Raw genomic sequence first — 12,391 nt, 5'->3', positions numbered from 1 at the left:
TCGAGTCTGACAACATTATTTGTTTCCAAATGTTATTGAATTTGTGATGTTTATGCTCTGCGTTACAAGGTGGATTTTTAATGTAAAAATTCTTGTTTTAAGTAGGAAAACCCTAAAAAAACATGCAGAAGGAAAACCTTTGGTTGAATGTCTGTTTTAAGAATGTCATCAGGGATATTAGACTGCTTTATAAAGGTCACATTTCTATAATATTTTGATAGACTGTTACACCAACTTACAAACACACACAAACTCACATATACTGTAGATGTATATACATAATACATTGACCAGTCAATTAGGCATTTTGCTCTTGCACAGAATTTATTTATTTAAAACATTTATAAAACTGCCCATCTTCCAACCAGTTCTGGGCAGCTCCCAATCAGAAATTAAAAATCGTGTAAAATCATATCAAACTATGAACCATAACCTATTTAAAACATTAAAAACACCGAAACCTGGCATATACTTTGCATGAATGGCATCAGATCAGTTCTAGGTTAGATTTAGTACAAGTATTTAAGAAATCCTTGTGGTATTCTTTGTGAGTGCAAAGAATTTTGGTGATGTTATTTTCAGGCCTTTGGTATTATTATTTTTAAATCAACCTTGCATTGTGGCACTTTTTTGATGCTACATAGGCCTGTGATTTTTCCTGTGACCCTTTGAACTTACAGATTTCATCCCTAGCCTCTACTCCTGTTCATGTTTCTCTTAGACATTCATAGGACATTCATGCAAAGTATATGAAATCAAATATCAAGTAAGAATTTGCTGATGCTAGAAGATGCCATGATTTTAGTAGGAATTTAGATTTTTCAGGCAGAGATAGAAAATATTGAATGAGATCCACTATTTTATTTCATTGTGGCAGAAGCAAGAGCCAGGGCAATTTGACTTCATATTATTATTCTGGCAGCCTTGATGTTTCACTAAATCATTGCAGTTTGAGAACACATTTTCATGTCTGCAAGGATTTGCTGAAAATTTAAAAAAGAGAGGAAACATGAATAAAAGTGAGATATCACCAAAAGTACAACTGCTAGGAACTACTGTTTTACAATTGTATGCAAAGTTTTAGAACTCAGAATCAAACATATGTATTTTTTTAATAGGATGATTTATAGCTGAAATTTTTTAAAAATGAAAATAGTACTTAGATTATTATTTTAGAGTATATATTAGAGTAATTATATGCAGCTGCTGAATTATTGCTTTCATCAATAATCCTGAACAAAATCCAACAAAAAGCTGGTATGGATTTTAAGTTCTTCCTAAACTGAAATGGATTGATATCATCCTTGTCTTCCATGATTCAATTGCCTGGGCTCATCAACCACTGGCATGGGAGCATATAGATTTGAGGCTGGCCATCTTCCATTATGCCTGTTATTCTACCTAGAGATGGTCAGCTCTTCAAATAAAATCTGTTTGGCATAATCTTTTAAAAGTTTTTTTTAAAAAAAAACTTACTGCATAGTCCGTTGACACAAGCTGAAGGACAGTCCCCACAAGGTTGCCCGGATTTATATGGAGTAGCAATTTTACCTATGATGTTTCCTCTGGAATGAAAAAGATGAACAGAAAGGTGCCATATATTATTATAGTTACATCTGTGATCGCCGATCCCCCATGCCGTATCAATGGATAATTGACTTGGTTGCATTGTCTTGGTCTCTCTGGTTTGGGTCTACAGTTTTGAGAGAGCAGACAGTACCACCATCAGAGGGGAAGACTTGACTCTGAAGTAAACCCTGTCAAGTTCTGTGAAAGAGCAAAAAAGGATTTCCCTGGCTTCTTAAGAGAGAGAAAGAATTGAGGGAAACTGTGACTTGCTCCTCGTGTCTGTTTTCTTTCCCTCTTTCATTTCCCCTTTTTCTTTGTAACATTCTCCTTCTCCTATCTCTCTGTCTTGATGAGACAAATCATAGTTGATACATACGCTGGGCAATAGTGACAAACATAGAAGTAGTTGTATGAGGACGATGGACATCTGGCAGCAGCACAACCAACAAGGTAACTTTTGTACCAAACTACCTGTAGATACAAAAATATGCACACAGTTGACATGCTAGAAGCGTAATATTGATAATAAGCATACGGACTTCAGAGGAGCATATAAGAAAATAAACCCAAATGTGAGCATGGTGCAGTATATATTATTATTATTATTATTATTATTATTATTATTATTATTATTATTATTATTATTATTATTATTATTATTAATTTTATTTGTATACCGCCCTTCTCCCGAAGGACTCAGGCGGTGAACAGGGCAGTACATGTTAAAAGACAAAATACAAAAATTAAAAGAGATTAAACAAAATGCCCACAACTCTTACAATAAGTTAAAACACATTAAAAATAAGTTAAAACACATTAATAAAACCCAACCCCATCCCATCAGGCCAGGCCAGCTTGTTCGAAGAGGTAAGTCTTTAGATCGCGCCGGAATTGTCTGCTCTTAGCTAGTGAAATGGGATACCACAACAGCCATGAGTGTACAAAGAACTTTTCCAATCATTTCATATAAAAGTTTGCCCGAGCAAAGAAATATTAGAACAAATGAGGCTTCATCCTCTGTGCTTTAAATGTATATAATTAAAATGTAAAATATGAAACTGTTCCATCCTGAACTTTATAGATCATCCCTTTCTAAAGTGCCCCATCCATTCAAAGCAGTCCACATGTCAAGTGCTATGACGGCAAGCTAGTTCTTCCTTCCTAGCTGCATGAAAGCCATGATCTGCAGCTATCTGTGAATAACAAATAACATGTTTAGCATGTTTGCCATCCTTCATTTACGCCATCTCAGAACTTAGCAACCACAAAAAAAAAACATTGCAACATTTAACCTAGTCTAGTTTTGCCTTTCCTTAACATATGCTGGGATTAGGACTCTAAACCAGGATGCTGCTTTGCTCATGTTTATGGAATTACTTAGAGATTGTAAGGACACAGTTGCTTGGTTTTCTTGGCCACAGCACAAACATGTTTTATTAATATCTTTATGTGGGATGTTTTCTCAATTTTCTAGTCTAGCTTCAAGCCATGGCTTTCCTATGTAACAATCAGGCCTGGCTTAGTCTAGCTTAGGATCAGCCAAGAACTTGAGTTTGATTCAAGGGAGTCTACCTGTTTTATCTTATTCATTTTTATGGATTTATACTTGGTGAACATAGAAATGGCAAAGATTCAAAAAAGTACTACCTGAGTATAATGGCCAATAACAGCATTTGGTGGGTTTGCTCCAACGCCATACTTGAAATTTTTGTATTCATCATACCAAAGCTGAATTACTCTAGTCCATGGGGAAGGATGACTCGACATGAATAGATTTTCACCACATTTTAATTTTCCTAAAAATGGGGAAGGTTTTAAAAAAAACCCAGCAAGAAATCACAGGTGAATACATGTTTCGAAAGAAGCAAAAGGACAGCAGAAAGGAGATAGTTGAGCATTTCTTATCTCTCCAGAAATACTAATACAATCGTCTTGCTAAAAATTGAAAGGAAATAAACATTTTGCACCCAGATTTCATACTGTGGTGCTTTTCCAGAACCTTTAATTGTGCAAATTGATAATCATTTGTTTTCTGATGAGCATCAACAATATAGTTTATTTGGAATAAATTAGAGCCCAGATACCCTAATTTGTGGGGACATCTATATGTTAATACATAGTGTGATATTGGTATTAGGGAGATCTAGGTTTAATTCTCCACTTGACCATGGAAATCTCTGAACATCTTTGGGCTCAGCATCTACCATCACAAACAGCTGTGGTGTTGTGATTCAGGGTCAGTCTGTGGGTTCGGCAGTTGGGTCGGACGATTCAGAGGAGGAGGAGGGGGGTGTTGGTGAGCTTGCTGAGGATAGCCTTGAGGCTCCGCAGAGCCCTCAGCCAGGCCCCTCCCATCTGGTCACGACGCAGACCCAGCTGTTTGAGCTTGACAGCGTGGATGAAGATGACCCACAGCTGGCCCTGTTCAAGGACGCCTGACGCAGGAGGCAGTCAAGCAGGAGTAAACAGAGGAAGGCAATGGGGCACCTTGGAAGGAGGCAGAGAGAAGCCACGCCCTGAACTGTTTAAAAGGGGAATGTGTGGGAGGGCTGGTTTGCTGAAGGCAACCATTTGAATAGCTCCTGTTCCATGGTTTGTGTTTTGTTTGGCTCTGTTTGCTCTGTTTTATGTTAATAAATTTGGCAGGCTTAGTTCCAGCCTCTTGCCGTTTTGTAAGGGGTTGTCCCTGCCTTTTCTGGTACAGAACATGTGGTGAGGATAATATCTTTAGTATCATGGGAGATGGTGGGCTATAAATGTAATAATAAATATAAAAAAGAAATTAAAAAATCATTGTTCAAATATCATTTCTCCTGCAAACCCATGGGGGGGGGAATTAAGAAAATTATTAACATTTCAATCCAACCCAATCATCTACATGGGAGTGGTAACTACGAAGTGATTCATAGATAGTACTCTTGCTGCTAATATTGAAGAATAAGATTGATTGTAAGTGTTATTTAATGTGAAATGTACTATTAATCCACTAACCAGTTAAAACTATACTATGGTTTTGGACTGACTTACCCACAGTTCTTAAGTGTTGTGGACTGTGAGCAAAAGAACATCTGTCTGCCCAACGTTTTGCATTTTGAGCAGCATTAGAGCTCCATTCCTGAATAGAAGTTGACAGCAACAATCAGTCATCGGGGAAAAAAGCATATGATAAATTTGCAGAAAATATTTGTGTGATCATTTGTTACTACTTTTTGTATTCCTTCAAATCTTGTAGTTAAGAATTCAGAAGTTACATCAACATTCTCTAAAACATACTTTGAATAGTTGGATCTCCCCCCCATCCCTTATATATAGCTGCCCTTCTCACAAAACACAAAACTCTTGGGTGGTATACAACAAACTTAAAAAAAAGTAATTCACAATAACAGCAAACAATTATTATTAAAAACTGTAAAATATAGCCAAAAGGAAATGAGGCAGGAAGTAGGACAGGAAGATGTAATTGGGGAGAGGTGGATTCTCCAATAACTTGCTCCACATTATGTAGGACAAGGGTCCCCAACACCCAGGCCATGGACCATTTGGGAGCCCATCTGCGCAAGTAGCAGGTGAGTGTGTGTGTCAGCTCAGCTCTACTCATGCGAGAGGTGGTTGAGCAAGCAGGTAGGCAACTGCACTTGTGTGTGTTGGGTACTTGCGCAGGAAACTCTCCTCATGCGAGTGGCAGGTGGTTGTGTTTGCGCGCAAAGCTTCATTCTACCCCTTACACACCAATATCCCCTCTTCCCTCCCCCCCCCGGCGTTGGGGCACCAAGTCAGAAAGGTTGGGGACCACTGATGTAGGACTTTAAAGGTCAAAATAAGCATTTTGATTTGGACCTGGAGACAAACTGAATTAATGAACCTTTATTGTCAAAGTACAACCATGTATACATTGAGATTGGCTGAGCCTCCCTTTGTGCCCCCACCCCCAACTCACAGTGACACAAACCCTCCATCTTATTACACCATGTGAGCTAATTGCACAACACACCAGCCTCGCAAGTCAATCATCCATAAAGTTTGTAAAATTATTTCCTGTTCAAAAGCCTAACAGCCCATGGATAAAAGCTGTTCTTCAGCCTGTTGGTACAGCTTCCTGTATCTCCTACCCAATGGTAGGAGAGTAAAGAGATACCGTCCAGGGTGTGAGTCATCCCTGAGAATTTTCCTCACTCTTCCAAGGCAGCGAGCCCTGGCAATGTCATCCAGTGTTGTCAGGGGACAGCCCTGGTAGCCAAGGCAACTTGCTCAGCAGAAGTATATTATTTATTCTGTGAAGAACACACATAACTACTCATGCTGTTGTATTTTGCACCAATTGAAGTTTCTGGGTATTCTTCAAAGGCAGCCCCATGTAAAGCACATTAAAAAGTCCAACCAGGAGGTGACTGGGGCATGAGGGACTGTGAACAGGGCCCCTCAATCTAGGAATGGCCACAACTGATATACAATATCAAGTTTATGAAGACCCTCTTAGCCATAACTGCCACCTGCTCCTCAAACAGGACCTTTGAATCCAGGAGGATCACCAGATTGTGCACAGAGTCTGCTTAGGGCAATCCAGCAGGAAAGATGTCATAGTCCCAGAACTGGAGCGTCTGAAACCCCACAGCCACTCAGTCTTCATGGGTTCAGTTGAATCCTATTGTTCCTCACCCAAACCCTCACAGTCTCCAGACACCACAATAAAACTTCTACGACATCACTTAATGTGCCAAGGGCAGACACGTGCAATTGAATATTATCAGCATATGATGATATACCATTCCATGGTGATGGATAAGCTCAGCTAGCAATCTCATTTAGAAGTTAAATAGGAGAGGAGAAGCACCAACCCCTTGAACCCCACACATTAGGTGCCCAGGGCAGATTCTCTCCTCCCCAAACTTATCAAGTTTCCTGCATGATGAGTTCATGTGTGACTCTTCTCTGATAATTTACACAGTAGCACTCGCAGGATCTTCTGATGCATGTAGAAAGGGATGAGGCATATATCACGACAGTGTCATTTATGTCACTGTGACATAAACTTGCAAATTCTCTTACAAGGACACAAATACAATTATATTTAGCTTACCATTTGTAGCATGTTTCTAGCAGTTGGTCTCACTGATCTCCGTAGAGCATTGTGCTTGTCAAGAATCTCCTTTTGTATTTCTCTTTTGTTAGTTGACTCAGAAGCAAAATCAACCTTAAGACAGAAAGCAAAAAAAGAAAAAGACTAAATGGAACAGACAACTAGTGGCCTCAGGGCAGAATGGAGGCCCAAACTTCTTTTTTCCAGATCCAGGAAGACCTCTCTTACAACCTTTCTTGAAAACTGGTGCCATGATTCCTCACCGTTCTGAGACAGGAAGGACACAACTCTTGCATATTCCCTAAAATAGCCCTAATGTAAGTTTTAATAGCAGAAATACTGGCTCACTCCTTGTGAATGGACTTTGCCTTATCTCCTTCTATCACCATTCTACTCTCTGCAACTTTCTTCACTTCCCCCAAATGGGAAGCGTGACTCACAACTATGAAACAGTGGCCCCCATTTGTCTATGTATTTGGAAAGAGACTAGTCAAAACATAGGAAATAGGTGATCACGGAATGAAGTTAAAATGAATTAATCATTTTTTCCTCATCTAGGAGGGAATACTGCAGTGACATTCATGCATTTATATAAAGGACTTATATGGCTGTCTATCTCACATAATGATCCTAAGCAGCTCAAAACAATTGATAGAAACAGGAATAAAAGGAGAGCAACCCTACCCACCAAGTGTCAGACCAAGCAGCCTCATTGAACCCCCATCTTAGCCCACCACTTGGGGAGGGGGGCAGAGCCAGGTCTTCACTGCCCTCCGGAAGACTTGAAATGGTAGGGATCCCTCAAATCTCAATTGTGTGAGTTCTCTTATACAGTAGACCATGGACACTAAAATTAGTAAGATTCTTTTCATTAAATGTGCCAGATTGATTGATTGATTGATTTGGCTCCCCCATTCAGCATGACTTGTTTTGCTTTGTGTGTTCAGCCCTGGAATATATTTACAATTTAAAGACTGGTCAAACTTTACTGACCAGACCAAGAAAGCAGAGTACTGAATTCTAATTCCATTTGATTACAAGGTTACAGTATCACATCAACAAAATCTTGCAAGCCTCCATTTTACTGAGAACTAAGAGTGGTCTTGTCTGAGATGCTTTTTCAAATTATATTTCTGCTCTGGATTCAGATTTATCTGACTCTTGTCTCAGCTGCCTCTCTTCCTCTTGCTCCTCAAGGTTATTTCTACCACCCATCACACACATGGAAGTGTGCAGTGGGGTATCCCAAGCCTTTGCTTTAGGCCCAGTACTCTTCAGATCTTCACCAATGATTTGGAGAAGGGGATAGATGGGGAACTCATCAAATTTGCAGATGACACCAAGTTGGCAGGAATAGCCAACACTCCAGAAGATAGGTTTAAGATACAGAAGGATCTTGACAGACTTCAACATTGGGCGCTATCTAACAAAATGAAATTCAATGGTGAAAAAAGTAAGTTTATATATTTAGGCAAGAATAACCAAATGTACAGGTACAGTACAGGTGGTACCTTGTTCAATAATAGTAACTGTGAGAGGGATCTTGGAGTCCTAGTGGACAATCACTTAAATATGAGCCAGCAGTGTGCTTCAGCTGCCAAAAAAAGCTAACACAGTTCTAGGCTGCATTAACAGAGGAATAGAATCAAGATCATGTGAAGTGTTCATACCACTTTACAATGCCTTGGTAAGGCCACACCTGGAATACTGCATCCAGTTTTGGCCATCATGATGTAAAAAAGATGTTGAGACTCTAGAAAGAGTGCAGGAAAGAGCAACAAAGATGATCAGGGGACTGAAGGCTAAAACATATGAAGAACGGTAGCTGGAATTGGGTATGCATAGTTTAATGAAGAGAAGGACTAGGGGTGACATGATAGCAATGTTCCAATATCTCAGGGGTTTCCACAAAGATGAGGGAGTCAAGCTATTTTCCAAAGCACCTGAGAGCAGGACAAAAAGCAATGCATAGAAATTAATCAAGGAGAGAAGCAAGCTAGAACGGAGGAGAACTTTCCTGACATTTAGAACAATTAATCAGTGGAACAACCTGCCTCCAGAAGTTGTGAATGCTCCGACAATGGAAGTTTTTAAGAAGAGACTGGACAGCCATTTGTCTGAAATGGTATAGGGTTTCCTGCCTGTGCAGGGGGTTGGACTAGAAGACCTTCCAATATTCTGTTCTGTTCTATTCTACGGAAAAATCCAACACATTAAGCAGTTTAATGAATGATTAATTGTAAGAGGAGAAAGTACTGTATCTATTAAATCTGTTATATGTGATATAAAATTATGAAACTTACAATTCCAGAAGATTGTTGCAGCACTGCAGCAAGGCTTAGCAAGACAATGAAGGCAATCATTTCTAAAAACAAAAGAACATTGAGACATATCAATGTTTTATCTACTTAATGAGATTTCTGTCAACTTTCTGTAAGTAGTTCAGATATCTTCTGAACTACTTACAGACAACATTGAGACATACCTGTGCTTAACTTGCTTAATGGAATTTGTGCCAACTTTCTACAAGTAGTTCAGAATGTTTGCAAATGGCCTCTCTGAAGATATATATCTCCTAGAGTACCAAACTCATTCTGACTCTTATGTGTTTTCTCTCCTTTAATCCTTTGTACTCCAGTATGCAGCCTACATATCCATGGTTCATCAACAAGTCATCAACAAGTAGAGAAAATATGGCACAATAATATTACCGAGAACTTGACATCCCTCCAAAATCGATGAAAAAGAATAAGAAAACTGGTCCAAGAGGCTGCCATGACGCCTACAGCAACATTAAAAGAGCTGCAGGAGTTTCTGGCAAGTATTGGTTGTGTACTATATGTGACTAAAATCCCAGCATTTTGCTTTGGGGCTGCTTTCCTTTAGCCGGAACTGGGATTTTAGTCAAGGGAAAGATGAACAGTTTCAAATATTGGTCAATTTTGACACAAAACCTTCAGGCCTCTGCTAAAATGCTGAAGGTGAAGAAGAGTTTCACCTTTCAGCATGACAACCCAAAGCATATGTTCAAATCAACAAAAGAATGGCTTCACCAGAAGACCAATTTTTTGGAAAGCCCAGGAAGAGCCCAAATCTGAATCCAATTGACAATCTGTAGGGTGTCCTGAAGAGGGCTGTGCACAGGAGAAGCCCTTGCAATCTGACAGACTTGGAATGCTTTTGCGAGGAAGAGTGGGCAAAGGTCCCAAGGCAAGATGTGCCATGCTGATTGGTCGATTGGCTTCTACTCCAAAAGACTGAATGTGGTCATAAAATAAAAGGGTGCTTCAACAAAGCATTAGTTTTAGGGGTGTGTACACTTATGTGACCATGTTATTATACGTTTTTTATTTTTATTTTTCCCCTCTAAAAGATTACAGTTTTTTCCCATTGAATTGTAGAGTTTATATTAAAGGTGGAAAAAAATCTGAAGTGATTTATCTTGGTCTGATTTCTTTATATCTCAAAAACCTGGCATTTTAACAGGCTTTGCAGACTTTTTATAACTATTGTATCATCTATTTATAAATCTATAAACCTACAATAGTTCCTAAAGTTTTCCCTCATTGATTTGCTGCAGTAAAAGATAACTTTCACCTCAGCCCTTTCCATAAAAACCAATTTAAAAAATCACACCATTCAGAAATTATTGAATCTAAAATTCAACATGTCTGAAGGACCCCAGGTTGGAAACAGCTCATTTAGAATATATTGCTTCTCAATGTTTTGCCTTATATCAAATATAATTGACTATGTCAGCTGACGCAAAGGCTACACAGCTAACGCATTTGGCAATAGTGACTGCTCCTGAGGCAATGCAATCAGAATTTGTTCCAGATTGTAAGAATTTGTCCTGGCAGCCTTTATCTCGAAAGTGTTGAAACAGATTGGATTAACATGATACTTAGTTCTCTGCATCTCAGGTGTGCTAGGAAGTGGTGTGACACCACTGTATGTGGAGTTGGCTTTTCTGTGGTCCTTTTCCATGGCTGTAGCATCCAATGAGAAACTACAGGAAACAGAAACTGAGATGAACTTTAAAACAGATAGCGGAATGGGCAGTGTATAAATTTAATAATAAATTTAAAAAGAAAACAAAATTGTTGAGTTAGAACTCTAGCACCATGCATAAAATATTGGGGGACACTAAACCAGACTGCCAAAATCCATAATATCAGGGAAGGAAGAAATAGAAAAAATAGTGTATTTTATGAGCTCTTAATATTAAGCCATCCTGAGTCAAAAAACAAAAAGGGGTAGGATTAAGTTTAAACATTTGAGGTCTTACGTATTGCAGTATGCATTTACAGACCAGTAGTACAAATGTTTATTTGGAAGTCAGTCCTATTGAGTTCAATTTGCATTTCATTCATATAAATGCACAAAAAATTCTGTAGCCTTGAAACAGTTTTAATTCTAATTTCCTCTTACCAGGAAATTTTAGAAATGGTAGTTTACTAAGGGAAGATCCAGAGATGCCTAAAAGGATCACTGGCAAACTCAAAAAATTGCAGTGTCAGATTTTTGAAAAGAAAGCCATGCTATTTAAGATAATATAAAACCTAATGTGTTATGGTACTAGATGTAACATATCCTCAAAGATAGAATAAAACACAATAACATTGCAGAATGGCATGAAATGTGACTAATCCTAAATTACTTTTTTTTCTAAAATGATCTCAACTTGCTTAATTACAAACAATGGCTAACCAAGCTACAGTATATAATAAATCTTACCTATTGTTTTGAATAAGCCCCAGTGTAACTCCTGTGTTGCTTTCAGAAAACTGTGGGAGTCAGACAGACAGTACCATGATTATATACCTTCACAGCTTCCTGTAGTTCAGGATGACTCAGTGCTCAACAGTAAATTATATCCGTTAAACCTTATAAGACAGAAGTTTGGATTTGTCAGAACTTTTTTTCTTTCTTTCTCAGGTTCATGACTTCTCAGGTGAAAAACTGCTCCTGAATCTATTTAAAGATACCTAGTAAATTATATAAAGAAATAAATGGATATTTATGTGAACTGTCTGAACATACCTGGAAGTAAGTTCCAGTTGTGTTAATTAAGTTCCACTTGTAACAATGGAATCTAGCTAAAATGTGTTTACAACTGCAGACAGTTGATTGTTCTTAGAAGTTGAGATAAAATGTTCCACTAAACTATTATTTTTTTAGTGCTACATTGATTGTACAATGTGTTTACACAAATTTACATATGAGTCCAAGGTGGAAACATGTTTTCCTATTTCTCAAGGTCTTTGTGAAATTATGAAAAAGATTTAATTAATATGTATAGATAAATCTATTTGAAGAAAAGTTTTTATTATTTATTTAAGAAAATTTATATGGCGACCCATATAAATGGGTCTTAATGACTATGGATGGCTTACAAAGATAACAATAAAATATAAAAACAATAAAAAGCAATTGCTCCCACTCCCTGCTGACAACAGTCAAGCAAAGAAGCCACTTGATGGGCTCCATCCCACTCTGGGTTTCCCAGGCCTGCTGGCAAAACCAGGTCTTCAGGGTCTTTTGAGAGAGTGTCAAAGTGGAGGCCAATCTTAACTCTGTGGGGATGGTGTTCCACAGGGAGGAAGCCAGCACGGAGAAGGCCCTTTATCTTGGTCCTGCTAAATATAGCTCCTTTGAAGAGAGGATCCATAGCATTCCCTGCCTTCCCACTCTGGTGGGTCAGGTAGATGTGACTGGGAAAGGATGGTCCTTTAAATAACCTAG

General features: G+C 38.5%; 1 protein-coding gene across 1 annotated transcript; it reads right to left on the bottom strand.

Moving 5' to 3' along the window:
• Positions 1 to 443: 443 nt before the first annotated feature.
• Positions 444 to 11,534, bottom strand: LOC310644958 (serotriflin-like). The gene is made up of 7 exons (XM_083370302.1): positions 11,384 to 11,534; positions 8,950 to 9,011; positions 6,910 to 6,913; positions 3,217 to 3,365; positions 1,946 to 2,040; positions 1,477 to 1,565; positions 444 to 983 (listed from the first exon to the last, which is right to left on the bottom strand). Exons 2-7 carry the CDS (start codon positions 9,007 to 9,009, stop codon positions 856 to 858), a joined length of 525 nt encoding a protein of 174 aa, XP_083226428.1. The 5' UTR covers positions 9,010 to 9,011; positions 11,384 to 11,534; the 3' UTR covers positions 444 to 855.
• Positions 11,535 to 12,391: the final 857 nt, after the last annotated feature.

Source organism: Vipera ursinii, assembly GCF_947247035.1.
Source record: "Vipera ursinii genome assembly, chromosome: 1".
Classification (NCBI taxonomy): domain Eukaryota; kingdom Metazoa; phylum Chordata; class Lepidosauria; order Squamata; family Viperidae; genus Vipera; species Vipera ursinii.
This window is presented reverse-complemented; position numbering and strand designations above follow the sequence as displayed.

Bases quoted from the DNA above. Each gene is read 5' to 3' on its own strand.
- LOC310644958 (XM_083370302.1), bottom strand. From the start codon at position 9,009: ATGATTGCCTTCATTGTCTTGCTAAGCCTTGCTGCAGTGCTGCAACAA. The intron at 2,041-3,216 runs GTAGTACTTTTT...TTGTATCTACAG, and splicing joins TTATTGGCCATTATACTCAG to GTAGTTTGGTACAAAAGTTA. The intron at 984-1,476 runs GTAAGTTTTTTT...TTAAATTTTCAG, and splicing joins TTGTGTCAACGGACTATGCA to CAAATCCTTGCAGACATGAA.